Source organism: Dreissena polymorpha, chromosome 10 (genome assembly GCF_020536995.1).
Source record: "Dreissena polymorpha isolate Duluth1 chromosome 10, UMN_Dpol_1.0, whole genome shotgun sequence".
Taxonomy (NCBI): Eukaryota; Metazoa; Mollusca; class Bivalvia; order Myida; family Dreissenidae; genus Dreissena; species Dreissena polymorpha.
The window spans coordinates 20,853,756-20,871,018 of record NC_068364.1 but is presented as its reverse complement, the minus strand read 5'-3'; the positions used below and the strand labels follow the sequence as shown (position 1 = coordinate 20,871,018).

Genomic DNA, 17,263 nt, shown 5'->3' with positions numbered 1-17,263 from the left:
TAATTATCTGTGTGTTGTATTTAAAAACTAAATTGACAGCCATGCAGTTCACATCTTTACTGCAACACATACACAAGCTATCTTTTACCAACTAATTATTGACCTTTTAACTCTTATTCATTTGTAATAATGAAGACATTTATCTTATAAATCAGTTATTTATCTGTAAATTATCAATAATCTTGAGTTTTTATCAATATAAATTTAATATTTTTATACAACACATGTATTGTTTTTTTCATAGACTATTAAAAAGTAATCAGGTAAACATTATTTTGATTGTGACAACTCTACAGAAATTTGATTTTTACATGACCACTCAACAATAAAGATAATAAATGAAAACGTCTGCAAGCCATGTTTGAATTTAATGTATGAGCGAAACAAAACAATCTCACAAATGGCTCATAATATTTTATTGAATTATACTTTGTACAGATTTATATGTGGATGATAACAATAGATAAAATAATATTTATCATAAGGGTACTAGTTGTAGACTTTCCCTATTACAATCGAAAGGAAAACATGTAACACATAGAAACACTTACATGTATCCTTACATGCTACAAATCTGCGCATACAAACTCATGGTATTATTACAATTCAACCCAGCAAATTTTCAACAAACCATATTGTTACATGTTTTATTGAAATATAAATACAAATGTAATATAAACACACCAGCATAAAATGTCTACTTAAGTTGATTTCGCAACCAAGGAAATCATGTTATATTACAGTTGGATTTACACTTTTTATGAGTATAAACATTATTGACGCGACTGGCAATGTCAGAGGAAATTGTTATCTTTATTTTAGGTCTTTAAAGCATGTTTAATTATTACACTTGATATTTATTAAAAATGTTCGCCTTGGATACAATTTGATAATTAAACTTCATTCCAATATATAATGATGAAAAGAACATCACCTGAATTTTAACTATTTTGAAAATGTGTCGGAATGGCTGAATTTCCCTGCTTAATTGGGCATATTGGAAACCAACTAGCTGTCTTTATTAGTATTCATGAATTGCATCTCCTATCATCAGTAAAATGTATAGCGTATTTTAGTGAAAATGTGTTTAGACAATGATTATCAATTTGAAACAACCAATGCCTGAAATTAACAAGACAATTTATAAAAAAAGAAAACTTTTATAAATAAGCTGCAGTCAGCACATGATGTTGAATCTGTATAGAAAGTTCCAGTATATAAAAGCTTGATCATACAACAATTAAAAAATTATTTTTTCATAATGTTCTGTTACAACCGAACTAATATATTTAAACTTGTCTTTGCTGGTCACATTGTGTTAATGCGCCTAAAATAGTTCATTATTATCAGTACTGAAAATCATGAGCATATTTTCCATGTACAAGACTATACATATTAAACAATAAAAAAATAAGAATACGTGAAAGATAATTGTTGTTGTTAACACATTAATGAGCAAAAACAATCAGTACAGGAAAAGGTACACATTTTGAATCAAATACAGGTTTCTAGAACATGTGAAAGAGATTTAAAGCTGACAAAAATACAAATGATATGTAATACATTAAACAAAGCCTCATCACATATGAATAGCTTGAGAGAATACCTTACAGTTTATCACACTCAGTGGCCATGCATTGATGCATATGTCTTTTCACAAGTTTTACTTCATGAACATATCAGAATTTTAATAACAACACTATAAAATGTTTTTTTTTATTTTAAATTGTATTGGACAAGTTAGATCTACACTTATTTTTATCAAACGTACAAATATAAACAAATTCTTTACCAACTGATGTTATTTATGTATTGAAAAGTCTCGAAGTGCTTTATGCAGGATCCTTTGATATGACATTTTAAACTATTTGCTTCATTTAAACTTTATGAATTACCACAAGATTACCAAAAAGGGTGTACTAAATTAATATATCACCATTTAATAGTTTCAATAACTATGTTTATTGTAAATTGTAACATGACATACACAAAATGTAAAATGTTCGGTCTCGAATCAACAACCCCATAAAGTATTTCTATTACTAATATAGTTTGCATTTGAATATTACAATATGTTGCCTGATTTTGTTTGAATCCAACTTAATTTTCTCTGTATCTTTCTAAAATTTGTTCGAAGTGAGAAACCTGTGTTGTTGTTTTTTGCTTTCAACTAAATAAAAATGCATCTTAGATAGAATTTTTGTTCAAATTTGTTTTCCTCTTTAATAACATTGTACTAGCACATAGAATACTTGATTCTGGCGTGAATCCCATTACTTTTAATTGTCCCTGTAATAAAACGTGAGAGATAACAGCAGGTTTCATGCTAATATTGTCACAATGTGCACATTACATTTGTGGTAACTTTGACAGACTTAAGTTGACTCAATATGAAGAAAGCTCATCCTGTTTAAACATGATAAATAATTTAATAGAATTAAGGGTCTGATGTAACAGAACATCAAAATGAAATAGCTTTTATATCTATACCTATGTAAGACATAGTAGTTTCAACGCACGAGGGGTTACGCACTGATCAAAATCAAGACCTTGCATTATAATAAACGCATTGTGAGATACCTAAATTCTGGACATGTAAACAAATCTTAATGGATTTAAATCATGAACCAAGAAAGACTTAGTTTATAATGTTTATGAACACTGCATATCTATGTACAAAGAACCTCATATAACTTAAAAGAGACTCCAAATATTAAAGGACATTATATACTACATGTATACACTTTATACAATTTTGAACTCAAATGCCGGTGTTAAGTAGACATTGTGAATATTAAAACTCTAGTATAAGATAAAATCTATTAAAAGGCCATGTCCAACAGAGATGAAATTAAAAAGCTAAAATAATACAATTAAAAAATTAAAAGCATGTACAATATTAAACATTGTAACAAACTGAATACAAAGAAAACATTTAACGGTAAAATACTGTTTAATATTTGTGCATCAAGCAAACAAGCAAGAAGGCCAAAGAATCATCAACAAATTAGAATCCTAGGTCAGTATAATAAAAATATCTTATTAAATGTCATATTTACCAAGCAATACCTTTAATTTACAAGAAGCCAATTAATGGCACAAAAGTAACACCAGTTGTAAATTAAGACACAAAACCAGTAAATCATAATGCCTGCTTTTCATGACATTAACCCTTTGCATGCTGGGAAATTTGGTGTCTGCTAAATTGTCGTCTGCTAGATTTCTAAAATTAGCATTTTCTTCAATTTTTTTTCAAAGAATACTATCAGAGTAGCAAACAGTTTGGATCCTGATGAGACGCCACGTTCTGTGGAGTCTCATCTGGATCCAAACTGTTTGCACAGGCCTTCAAAATTCGGTTCCCGAACTGAAAGGGTTAAACACACAACAAATAGAACAGTGTTTCATTCACTTTTAATTTTATCTTCCTAATGTCAATGCATACCAAAATGTAATAAATAACACTTAATTTTATTGCAAATCAAAATCGGCTAACTTGATTCTATAACTGTCTTAATTCATAGTAATAAAACATATATAAAGTAAGGTAAATGATGCACCATAGAAACAACAATTTTCGTCCTTAAGTAACAAGCAAAGAATAAACTCAGGACAGCCAAATACGAAAATGACGTCATACACTAATAAACGATTATTATTCAAAAGTTGGATTGTTAAAGATTCGCAATCTTCACTAACAGTAATTGTATGTTTAAATAGATATTGAAACTTGTAATTAATACAAAAGAATACTGTATGTACGAAAACGAACAAATATTGTTAAAGGACGTAATGTTTAGAAATACCTTAAACATGAATATGTATCATGAATTTCACTGTAGAATCAACACCAACCCCTTGTTAATATTAAATGTACAATGCAATACTCAGAAACATGTAGTTGATGCTAGTATTTCAGAAAGTTCAAAACATATTTTTCTGCTTTAAAAAAAGTATAAATGATTAGTTTTGTAAAATTATTTTGGTAAAATAATTATAATAGAATTTGTTTATTTTACAAATTGAATTTCAGGATTTTAAGTGCAATGTCTTGAATAAATAAATTACCACATGCAGGTAAAAAATTAATGGCAAGAATCAAGTTTCCTATAATTAATCTGTCGGATGTATCAAAACAGTGGATTACTAACACAAATACACAGATATATAATGGATATATGAATATACATGTACTGGTAGATAATACAACTATTATGAAAGGCTTTCAAAGTGTATTACATATTTTTCATTACTCAAGTTTCAACAATCCAAGACACAACCACAGTCGTGGTGGCGAAAAGTAAAATTCCAAATTTATCTACAACTTTAAGGAAAACTTACTTCGAAATAAGGCTTAAGGTTACACAATTGTCGAAAACTGTCGAAATTCTTAAAGTTGAACTAGGACGAACATAATTATGTTATATGGAGAAATGTTAATCTGCTATTTTGTAGAAACATGGTGAAAAAGAAAGCAACTTTTTCAGAGCACTGAAAAAGAAATCAATACAAAATAGCGTTTAACATGATTTCTATAGGTCAACACAAGATTTGAACAAGACCAACTACAGAACAGGCTAGGTAACACAAGATTTGAACAAGCCCAACTACAGAACAGTCCTTTTATGAAGCAGAAAGCAATATCATTGAACATTTCCAGAAGGGCATTATAACAAAAAAACTTGTTTGTGCTTTATGATATAATTAAATGAACTGTCAACAAAAACACATGGCTGACAGGCTAGCACATGTGATTCATTTATTATTTATCTCACAATTCAATCTGCATGTATTTATAGATTGTCTATCATAAATCTGCATATGATTATAACATCAAATTACTCATAAAACACAGGGGATTTTTTTCGTTCAAAGGCTCAAATTAAGGTAAAAGGCAATTCAATGAAACACTCAGTATCCTGGAAAAATAAAACCTCACAAAGAAGTTAAAACATGACAATAATTTGTACGAAAGTTATGACAGTGTAATGAACCAAATGTGTTTTTCTTTGATTTTCAAGATATTGAGCATTAAATGCACAAGCAAAATATGTACATATGAAAACACAAGCATTTTTACCGTCAAGATGTTGATTTTTATCTCAGACATTCCAACCTTTCAAGGCTTCAACAATTAGCCACTGGATTTGTTTTCGCACCACTTGTAAGAAGTGTTTCCATTTGGTCAATATCTGATACGACACCCAAAAGAATGCATGTGAGCAATCAAACGTATAGCACTTTCTGGTTGTGAGTCAGAAATGTATGGATGCAGTTTCTATTGGGTAGATCATTTTGTAAAATAGTAAAACCACTAACGCATTAAAAACTTTCTTAGCATTCTTATGCAAAACTTAATACCACAGATTACAATAAATAACTGAACATATATTCACATTTTCATAGGACTAATTACATTTTGTACACTATTTTTTATAATTATTCATATATTCCTATTTTGTTTGAATGCATTACAATAATAATAATGTTCATAACATCAACATTTGCTCATCACTCCAAGTCTAAAAATGTGTAAATAGTTCACAAAACTCCCTGCTGTATTCTTCAGTCAGTGGCAATATTTCAACAGCAGAAGCCCCCATTAAATTCAGCAACATTGCTTCCGTGTTAGGCGTTAAAACTTCTAAATCTGCACGAAAGCATTATATTCCTTCTTAATGTCTAACAACTTCCCCAGCAAGCTAGCTTCGTCCATAGAATCTGTTAACAATTTTTTGCATTTTTCCCCTCTGGTAACTCTATTGCATCCTGCCCCAGTTATGGCGTGACACGTTAATTTAGTTCTCACTTAGACATAAGGCATTTATACAACATACAAGACTGCCGCCCTTGTGTAACACATATACACAGCCAGCGAGCAGGCCAAATAAAAACACTTGACAGGCAACATGTTCACAATCGAGTTTCACACAGCTGGGCACTACCTGAAACAAAATAAGACACTTGCATCAATGCAGTTTGAAACCACACCATCCTTGCATCAATGCAGTTTGAAGCCACACCATCCTTGCATCAATGCAGTTTGAAAACACCCCATCCTTGCATCAATGCAGTTTGAAACCACACCATCCTTGCATCAATGCAGTTTGAAGCCACACCATCAATACTTTCTAACACTTTACTAAAGAACTATTTATTCCTAAACCCGGGTAAGTAAGTTGTTGGGTAGCAACATAAATTCTGAAAATGTAAAACATCACGTTTTCTTTGAAAATTATTTTATATTCAGTGGAATAAACATAATATTTTTAGAATATTTGTAAACTTTAATATTTAAAATATGAACATTTATATTTTTATCTACAATAAATTTTAGGGAACAAGTGCTGTTTGTAAAACATGCATGCCCCCCATATGGACTGTCTGTTGTAGTAGCAGCCATTGTGTGAATACGTTTTTTTTGTCACTGTGACATTGACCTTTGACCTAGTGACCTGAAAATCAATAGGGGTCATCTGCCAGTCATGATCAATGTACCTATGAAGTTTCATGATCCTAGGCCTAATTATTCTTAAGTTATCATCCGGAAACAATTTTACTGTTTCGAGTCATCTGCCAGTCATGATCATCTGCAAGTCATGATCAATGTTCCTATGGAGTTTAATGATCCTAGGCGTAAGCATTCTTGAGTTACCATCCAGAAACCATTTTACTGTTTCAAGTCACTGTGACCTTGACCTTTGACCTGAAAATTGATAGGGGTCATCTGCCAGTCATGATCAATGTTCCTATGAAGTTTCATGATCCTAGGCCTAAGCATTTTTGAGTTATCATCCGGTAACCATTTTATTCCAGTCACTGTGACCTTGACCTTTGACCTAGTGACCTGAAAATTAATAGGGGTCATCTGCGAGTCATGATCAATGTACCTATGAAGTTTCAAGATCCTAGGCCTAAGCGTTCTTGAGTTATCATCCGGAAACCATCTGGTGGACGGACCGACCGACGTGCAAAACAATATACCCCCTCTTCTTCGAAGGGGGCATAAATATAGAAGTGTTATTTACCTGTTATCACTAGAATTGTTTGTTTCATCTATATTGAGCTCTATGATGTGTCGCTTAGTCACCTCAGTCTGCAAAAAAAAAAGAGTATGAAACTGTACAAAGGGGAAAATAACATATATGAAACATTTATTTTCTGACCGGTCCAACTCGATGAAGCCATACTAAATAAGTCCATTTCAATTTGATTCTCTTTATTTGTTTTATTTCTGTATAAAAAACGATCCTTTTTATGTTTTGACAAGTTCTATTCAACAACTTGCGCTAAGGTTTAATTTCTTCACACAATCTTTTTCATCAGAATTATAAATCATGCAATGTTCACAGGTACAAATCTGATTTTTCTACAAACGAGCAGAAAATAGGACAAAGCATAAAATTGTATATTGGTACCAATGTTTTTGGCAAAGTTTTAACATACAATATTTATAGATTCTTGATCATAAAACATGATTATTTTGTAAGATAAATGTCATCCTTTTGAATTGGGCTTTGCAGTACATATTTTGCATTTCAGCATAATACTCAACAAATGCAATGTATACAAGAAACTAACAAATACAATGCATCAATTTAATTTTAAGGGGCATATCTAAAGTTTCAACGTTATTTTCTTTTCAATTATAAGATTATCTTTTAACAACAACAAAACAAGAGGGCCAAGATGGCCCTAGTTAGCTCACCTGAGAGGAGTCGGTTCATTCAATCTTAACCAAATGTCAAACTTGACCTAGATATTGTCCAGACAAACATCCTGGTCAAGTTTCATCATTATTTCATCTGCCAGTCATGATCAATGTACCTATGAAGTTTCATGATTCTAGGCCTAAGCGTTCTTGAGTTATCATCCGGAAACCATTTCACTATTTCAAGTCACTGTGACCTTGACCTTTGACCTAGTGACCTGATAATCAATAGGGGTCATCTGCGAGTCATGATCAATATACCTATGAAGTTTCATGAACCTAGGCATAAGTGTTCTTGAGTTATCATCCAGAAACCATTTTATTATTTCAGGTCACCGTGACCTTGACCTTTGACCTAGTGACCTGAAAATCAATAGGGGTCACCTGCGAGTCATGATAATTGTACCTATGAAGTTTCATGATCCTAGGCATAAGTGTTCTTGAGTTATGATCTTGAAACCATTTTACTATTTTGGGTCACAGTGACCTTGACCTTTAACCTAGTGACCTGAAAATCAATAGGTGTCATCTACAAGTCATGATCAATGTACTTAGGAAGTTTCATGATCCTAGGCCTAAGCGTTCTTGAGTTATCACTCGGAAACCATTTTACTATTTCGGGTCATCGTGACCTTTGACCTAATGACCTGAAAATCAATAGGGGTCATCTACGAGTCATGATCAATCTACCTATACAGTTTCATGATTCTAGGCCTAAGCGCTCGAGTCATCATCCGGAAACCATTTTACTATTTCGGGTCATCAAGACCTTGACCTTTGACCTAGTGACCTGAAAATCAATAGGGGTTATCTGCGGGTCATGATCAATGTATCTATGAAGTTTCATGTTCCTAGGCATAAGCGTTCTTGAGCTATCATCCGGAAACCATTTTACTGCTTTAGGTCAACGTGACCTTGACCTTTGACCCAGTGACCTGAAAATCCATAGGGGTCATCTGCGAGTCATGATCAATATATCTATGAAGTTTCATGATCCTAGGATAAGTGTTCTTGAGTCATCATCCGGAAACCATTTTACTATTTCGGGTCATCGTTACCTTGACCTTTGACATAGTGACCTGAAAATCAATAGGGGTCATCTGCAAGTCATGATCAATGTACCTATGAAGTTTTATGATCCTTGGCATAAGCGCTCTTGATTTATCATCGGGAAACCATCTGGTGGACGGACAGACCGACATGAGCAAAACAATATACCCCCTCTTCTTCAAAAGGGGGGGGGGGGGGGGGCATAATGAGAAAACTGCCCCCCTCCAAGCAGCCATGTTATTCAACTGACTGGAATCATTTTTGAACTCAACTCTCGTATCAAGGAAACAAATGTTCTGAGCAAATTTCATGAAAATTGGGCCAAAAATGTGACTTCTACTGTGTTCACATGTTTTCACTATATACATATCGACAAAAATGCCCCGCCCACTGGCAGCCATGTTTTTTCACCGATCCCGACCATTTTCAAACTCTTCCTAGATAAAACCAATGTTTTGACCAACTTTCATGATGATTGGGCATAAATTGTGACTTCTAGAGTGTTTACAAGGTTTCTCTATAGCCAAATAGGGAAAACTGCCATTATATACATATAGAGAAAAATGCCTCGCCCACTGGCGGCCAAGTTTTTTCACCGATCTTGACCATTTTCGAACTAGTCCGAGACATCAATTGAACCAATGTTTTGACCAACTTTCATGATGATTGGGCAAAAATTGTGACTTCTAGAGTGTTTACAAGGTTTCTCTATAGCCTAATAAGGAAAACTGCCCCGCCCACTAGCGGCCATGTTTTTCAATGGATCGGAACCACTTTTGAACTCAACCATGATATCATTAAGACAAACATTTTGACAAAGTTACATGAAGATTGGGCATGAAATGTGACTTCTACAGTGTTTACAAGGTTTTTCATTTTTTGTTGACCTAGTGACCTAGTTTTTGACCCGGCACAACCCAGTTTCGAACTCGGCCCAGATTTCATTGGGACAAAGCGTCTGACCAAGTTTCATGAAAATGGGACAAGAAATGTGGCCTCTAGAGTGTTTACGAGCAAATGTTAACGGACAGACGTACGGACAGACGGACATACGACGGACAAAGACCGGTCACAAAATCTCACCTGAGCAATCAGGTCAGCTAAAAACACATTGTAAACAAGAGGGCCATGATGGCCCCGCTCACCTGACTAACCAAATACAATCCCAACCCAGTTTTCATCAAGATAAACATTCTGACAAAATTTCATAAAGATTGGATGAAAACTGTGACCTCTATTGTCTACACAAGGTTTTTCTAACATTTGACCTATTGACCTAGTTTTTGACCCCAGGTGACCCAAATACAATCCAAACCCAGATTTCATCAAGATAAACATTCTGACCAAATTTCATAAAGATTGGATAAAAACTGCAACCTCTATTGTCTATACAAGGTTTTTCTATTATTTTACCTATTATGTGACCTAGTTTTTGACCTAGTGACCTAGTTTTGACCCAAGATGACCCAAATACAATCCCAACCCAGATTTCATCAAGATAAACATTCTGACCAAATTTCATAAAGATTGGATGAAAACTGCGACCTCTATTGTCTATACAAGGTTTTTCTATTATTTCACCTAGTGACCTAGTTTTTGACCTAGTGACCTAGTTTTTGACCCCAGATGACCCAAATACATTCTCAACCCAGATTATATCAAGATAAACATTCTGACCAAATTTCATAAAGATTGAATGAAAACTAAGACCTCTACTGTCTACACAAACAAATTGTTGACGGTTTTTCTATTATTTGACCTAGTTACCTAGTTTTTGACCTCAGATGACCCAAATACAATCCCAACCCAGATTTCATCAAAGTTAACATTCTGACCATATTTCATAAAGATAAGATAAAAACTGCGACCTCTATTGTCTACACAAGGTTTTTCTATTATTTGACCGAGTTTTTGACCTAGTTTTTGACCCCAGAAGACCCAAATACATTCCCAAGCCAGATTTCATCAAGATAAATATTCTGACCAAATTTCAGAAAGATTGGATGAAAACTGCGACCTCTATTGTCTACACAATGTTATTCTATTACTTGACCTAGTTTTTGACCTAGTGACCTAGTTTTTTGACCCCAGATGACCCAAATACAACTCCAACCCAGATTTCATCAAGATAAACATTCTGACCAAATTTCATAAACATTGGATGAAAACTGTGACCTGTACTGTCTACACAAATTGTTGATGATTTTTCAATTATTTGACCTAGTGACCTAGTTTTTTTTACCCCAGATGACCCAAATACAATCACAACCCAGACTTCATTAAGATAAACATTGTGACCAAATTTCATAAAGATTGGATGAAAACTGCGACCTCTATTGTCTATACAAGGTTTTTCTATTATTTGACCTATTATGTGACCTAGTTTTTGACCTAGTGACCTAGTTTTTGACCCCAGATATCCCAAATACAATCCCAACCCAGATTTCATCAAGATAAACATTCTGACCAAATTTCATAAAGATTGGATGAAAACTGTGACCTCTACTGTCTACACAAACAAATTGTTGACGGACGTACACACGCACGCACACACAACGGACGCCGGACATCACACGGTCACATAAGCTCACCATGTCACTTCGTGACAGGTTAGCTAAAAATGGACCCCATATCAGGACAGTTTGTGAAATTTTGCATTTTTCAAATTAACTAAAGGCAATATCTCTGATTTGATTATTACACGTTGGTTACAAGGTTAATATTGACATTTAAATGGAGAACATGAATTGTTTCAATAAATGCCTACATTTAAGGGGAAATACTGTCTATATGCCCTTTTGGAGCACCAGTCCATTAACAATGTCAAAAATAACATTAAAATAACATTTTCATCAATGGTTTCTGATTAACACATCTATTTCATTTTTATAAATTAATGCAATTTCAGCATGCATTAAAGTATCTATGACAAATACCAACTTAAAACAAATAAGCCCATGAAAAAGCTTACTACCACAATTCAACCATCAAAAGCAGAGGGAGGGGTGTAAGGTTCACCAGAAAATGTACATTGCATAAAGCTACAAGGCTCATCAGCTATTTAAAGGAAGACCTTGGCTAAATAGGAACTTTGCCACTGTACATATAATGAACTTAAAATTGATTTCACTACTTTACAGAACAAAAAACCGTCGGAGACGGGTGATGCTCCCCAATTTTTTTTTTGTCACAATATTGCACTATATATTCAGATAAAAGGAAACGTCTTGATGGGCATAACTTTTGACAAAATAATACGATGGATGGTTTAGCAACTTAAAAATTTCAAAGGGCGATAACTCTCTAAATAAATCATCTAACCAGAACCCACTAATAACATGTGCATCTCCTCAAGGTAGTTAAGCTTCCCATAAAGTTTCATTGTATTCCAGTCATTAGTTGCTGAGAAATAGCCCGGACAAGAATTGCACTATGTGTACAGTTAATGGAAATTTTCAAAGGGCCATAGCTCTGTGAAAAATCATCTGACCAGAACCCGCTGATAATATGCACATTTCCGCTTGGTAGTGAAGCTTCTCATAAAGTTTCATTGAATTCCGGTCATAAGTTGCTGAGAAATAGCCCGGACAAAAATTGTGCACGGACGGACGGAAACACGGACGGACGGACAGGCAAAGCGGCGACTATAATGCTCCCCCCAAAATTTTTTGGGGGAGCATAATAAATTGAGTAATGCAATTCATTTAATAACACTTGATGAGCAAAACACATCATGCATTAATCTCTTCTTAACTTTGCTATAAAATTATGCAATTATTAATTATAATACAAGGAAATAACTTTGAGAAAACCATTAAAATTATTGATAATTTTGAATCTTCCAAGTTCATTGACTTTTCCTTAGAAACAATGGTGGTATATTAATGGTGACTATCTGATTATGCAACAAGTAGAAAACTTTCATTTCACAAAGTCTAATGCAAAGACCATCAATTTTAATGACAAAACTGACCTAATGATTTGTGCTTTACTGACTTTTGACAAATTAACCTTTGACATCCAACACAACCCATTTATACACTCACACAAAAGCACTAACAAACACAGTGATTTCTGTATACACATAATTATAAACATTAAAAAAGCATTGCTTTGTCTTCAAATGCAGTAAATAATCAAACAATAAATATGTATAGTAATAGCACAACTCATCAGAAAAAAAGCGATCCACAACAATGTCAATGCCCTACCCACACTACCTCGGTCTCAACAACTTTTTGAACCATTTGCAAGGTTTGTATAATGGGCTTGCCAGTCTTTTCGTCTAAAACCTGAACAGTTTTATGCGACACTTTCTCGTCAAGAACTCGCGATGTTTCCTTAACCGAAGTATCGCCCGGTCGTCGGGAAACAACAAGCCTTGGGGAACTATTGGGTGTCATGCTTGTTACCTTTTTAGAAGCCTTTTGTAAGTCAAGCATGCAAAAGATACAAAGTTTTGTCAAGCTGTTAAGATTTATTTTACTAATGGCTGTATATTATTCAAGTCAACAAACATCTGCAACAGCTCAAATGCCCACAAACATTACATGTTCTGACAATTTCCAGTGAGGACAAGAGGACCAAAAGCAAAGCTGCATTTGACTTTTAGCTCTTTCAAAATGTGTCTTTTGTTTGTTCTACTCCATAATACCACAAGCCTGAAAACATGCAGTTGTTGAGGTTATTATGCCACAACAGGGGGCTTGAAATAATACATATTTGTTCAGACATATTTATTACTCTTAAGAACTCTTTGTGCCCCATGGTGGAAAATGAATTGCAAATTATATATAATTAATAGATTGTAATCCAAATTTGAATACTAATGTTACAATATGGGGGTCAGTTGGTTACAACTTTTCATGAGCGATTCAGCAAATAGCCAGTTAAACTCACTCCCATATTGATAATATGAATAATACATGCCACATTACATGGCACTTGCAAGTGAAACATTAAAACATTATTCAAATATATAAAAACCTTTAAGTTTACAGCTTCAAGTGTCCAGCAACTGGGACGTGTAAGAATTACAGGAAAGATAGGGAGGGCAGTCTATATAGTTAGCAGCTCAACATCAAGGGGCATAGTCAGCAGCTCAACATCAAGGGGCACACTGGGTAACTTCCCTTGGCTACTTACATGCGCCTCTCCATTCTGATTGGCTGCTGCGTCGTTCTGCAGCTCCTGGGCCTTGGCTATCACGGCCTGCGCCCGGATAGCGTCATCCTCCAGGTCCTTCATCCTAACGCAGCAAAACAGAAAGCACGGTCAGAAACTAGGGCGCAGGGTCAGAAACTAGGGCTTGGGGTCAGAAACTAGAACTTAGGAGAGCCGGTTGAGAAACTAGGACTTGAAAAATAACGTGTGCATTCTAAAACTCCAACAAGGATTATTTGTCTTTGTATTTCTTAAAGATTAGTAAAAAACGTTCTTTTTGACATTTCTATATAATACAATAGTTTCCCTATAAACGCTTGATTTCATCAACAAATTGCTATGGGGTTCTTTTTGGTAATTTTTACCAGAAAGCTTAAGTACTCTACTTTTATGTTTCTAAACAATCAATCCAATTAAATGAATTAAATAAATGTAGTAATAAAATCAATTATTCTCAAAGGAAGTACAATTGTTTTGTTTCAATTGTATAGATAGTTTTGTTTAGGCCTTTGTTAAACAACTTTTCCATTTCATATTTCTTTAAAACATTCATGAAATTTTACAAATGTAAGCTAATTGAATGGAAATATTCCAGTCTGGAAAGATTCTGAACTTAAGATATAACAAGAGAGCAATGATGGCCCCTAATGGCTCACCTGACAAACCACATACAATCCCAACCCAGCTTTCTACACAAGGCTTATCTATTATTTTACCTAGTGACCTAGTTTTTGACCCCAAGTGACCAAAACACAATCCCAACCCAGATTTCATCAAGATAAACATTTTGATCAAATTTTATAATGATTGGATGAAAACTGTGACCTCTATTGTCTACACAAGGTTTTTCTATTATTTAACCTAGTGACCTGGTTTTTGACCCCAGACGACCCAAATACAATCCTAACCCAGATTTCATCAAGATATACATTCTGACCAAATTTCATAAAGATTGGATGAAAACTGTGACCTCTATTGTCTATACAAGGTTTTTCAATTTTTTGACCTAGTGACCTAATTTTTTACCTAGTGACCTAGTTTTTGACCCTAGATGACCATCGCAACCCAAATTTCATTAAGATAAACTTTCTGACCAAATTGAATAAAGATTGGATGAAAACTGTGACCTCTACTGTCTACACAAGGTTTTTCTATTATTTGACCTAGTTTTTGACCTAGTGACTTCGTTTTTGACCCCAGACGACCCAAATACAATCCCAACCCAGATTTTATCAAAATAAACATTCTGACCAAATTTCATAAAGATTGGATAAAAACTGCAACCTCTATTGTCTACACAAGGTTTTTCAATTATTTGACCTAGTATTTGACCTAGTGACCTATTTTTTGGCCCCAGATGACCCAAATACAATCCCAACCCATATTTCATGAAGATATACATTCTGACCAAATTTCATTAAGATTGGATGAAAACTGTGACCTCTACTGTCTACATAAACAAATTGTTGATGGACGGACACACGTTCACACACACAACGGACACCGGACATCACATGGTCACATAAGCTCACCATGTCACTTTGTGACATGTGAGCTAAAAAGGATATGCATTGTAAAAACCAAAGCCGTCATCACTCGTGACAATACACAGCAGTTCAGAACATACAAATGCAATACACTCAGTCCTGACTACATCATGATTCTCTGTGTAGAGATATAACTGGAATACACGTGGCACGGATACTTCACAAATGCAATATATATGTACCAACATATATGACATGACAATATACAGCATCATAGGACAGGTAGTTAAGCAAAACAAATCAACAACATTCAAAGGACATACAAGACAGAGGTGTACAAACCCATGCATCTTAGTGGTCTACTTAACATTTTTTTTGTGAGAAAAAATTAAAACAACAACACAATACACACTAAATTATGATTACATATCTGAAGTTAGTTCCAAATAGCTAAATCACACGTTTTTTCACTACATTGAAAACACTTCATTAAAATGGAAACTCATGATTTAAGTTTCAAAAAAGCAAATTTCAAATCGAGCAAAAAAATTGCCACTTTAATTATTATTAAACAAGCCCCAAAACTGCAAAATTTAGAAACTCCCCTGGTCATGATCTATTTATAGAATATAACAATTTCTATTTATAGCAATATGAATCACATTCTATAAAAAGATCATGACTCTATGTCTAAAAATAGCACAACACACAGACCTGGCCTGCCTGGACGCTGCCCTAAATTCTGCCTGACGGGCTCGTTCCTCGGCGGGCGACAATTTATGTTCCGAGTGAGAGCCCAAATAGGGCTCCAAAGGGGTATTTGAAGTATTTTGGGAGCTTGTATCCAGGGTGCGCATCACATTTGGGGGACTAACATAGGAATAGAAGCAAAACAGACAAATAGAAAATAAAAACCTGCATTCATGTAAAGCATTACCATAACTATTTGTTACAGTGGTGAAAAAAGTAAGGAGGAAGTGTCATTCTAGAGTATTCTATCTATTTACATGGAAGCCTTTTTATTTTACAAGGAAAACTTAATAAACATTCACGATTGAAGCACATATTGTGACTAAGATTTTTTTAAGCAGATAACATATATAACAAGATACCATTATGGTGTTATCCTTGAGAATAGTTAAGAGTAAATACAGTTCACAAAAATACACATGCTAAATACTGCTTATACAATTTGTAAAATGATAAATCTGATTATAAGGGAAATGTTACATATAACAAGGGCTGTTTGTAAAACATGCATGCCCCCCATATGGGCTGTCAGTTGTAGTGGCAGCCATTGTGTGAATATGTTTTTTGTCACTGTGACCTTAACCTTTGACCTAGTGACCTGAAAATTAATAGGGGTCATCTGCCAGTCATAATCAATGTACCTATGAAGTTTCATGATCCTAGGTGTAAGCATTCTTGAGTTATCATACGGAAACCATTTTACTATTTCGAGTCACTGTGACCTTGACCTTTGACCTAGTGACCTGAACATCAATAGGGGTCATTTGCCAATCATGATCAATGTACATATGAAGTTTCATGATCCTAGGCCTAAGCGTTCTTGAGTTATCATCCGGAAACCATCTAGTGGACGGACCGACCGACCTAAGAACATGTGCAAAACAATTTACCCCCTCTTCTTCGAAGGGGGGCATAATAACTCAATAAAGAGACCATAAACAATCAACGGGTCTGCCAAAGAAAGCCCAAATTCTCACTGCACTATTAAAGTTTAAAACTCAAAATCAAAGACTAAGAAAACTTGTAAAGATAACAGTGAAAAACTGTTATTTTTGAAGAACAGAGATGCAATTTGCAAAAGCGCTGTGGACTAATAAAAAAA

General features: G+C 34.2%; 1 protein-coding gene across 13 annotated transcripts in view; it reads right to left on the bottom strand.

The window, feature by feature from the left end:
- Positions 1–399: 399 nt before the first annotated feature.
- LOC127847241 (protein scribble homolog) overlaps positions 400–17,263 on the bottom strand; it is a 147,989-nt gene continuing 131,125 nt past the window's right edge. For 9 of the 13 annotated variants that reach the window (XM_052378993.1, XM_052378994.1, XM_052378996.1 and 6 more), the window contains 4 exons: positions 16,126–16,281; positions 13,907–14,009; positions 7,029–7,096; positions 400–5,945 (listed from right to left, as the gene is read on the bottom strand). In XM_052378993.1, the coding sequence (XP_052234953.1) occupies positions 5,942–5,945; positions 7,029–7,096; positions 13,907–14,009; positions 16,126–16,281 (331 nt within the window). In that variant the 3' untranslated portion in view covers positions 400–5,941. The remainder of the gene's footprint in view (positions 5,946–7,028; positions 7,097–13,906; positions 14,010–16,125; positions 16,282–17,263) is intronic. The other 4 variants (XM_052379000.1, XM_052379001.1, XM_052379002.1 and 1 more) reach the window with 1 other exon arrangement.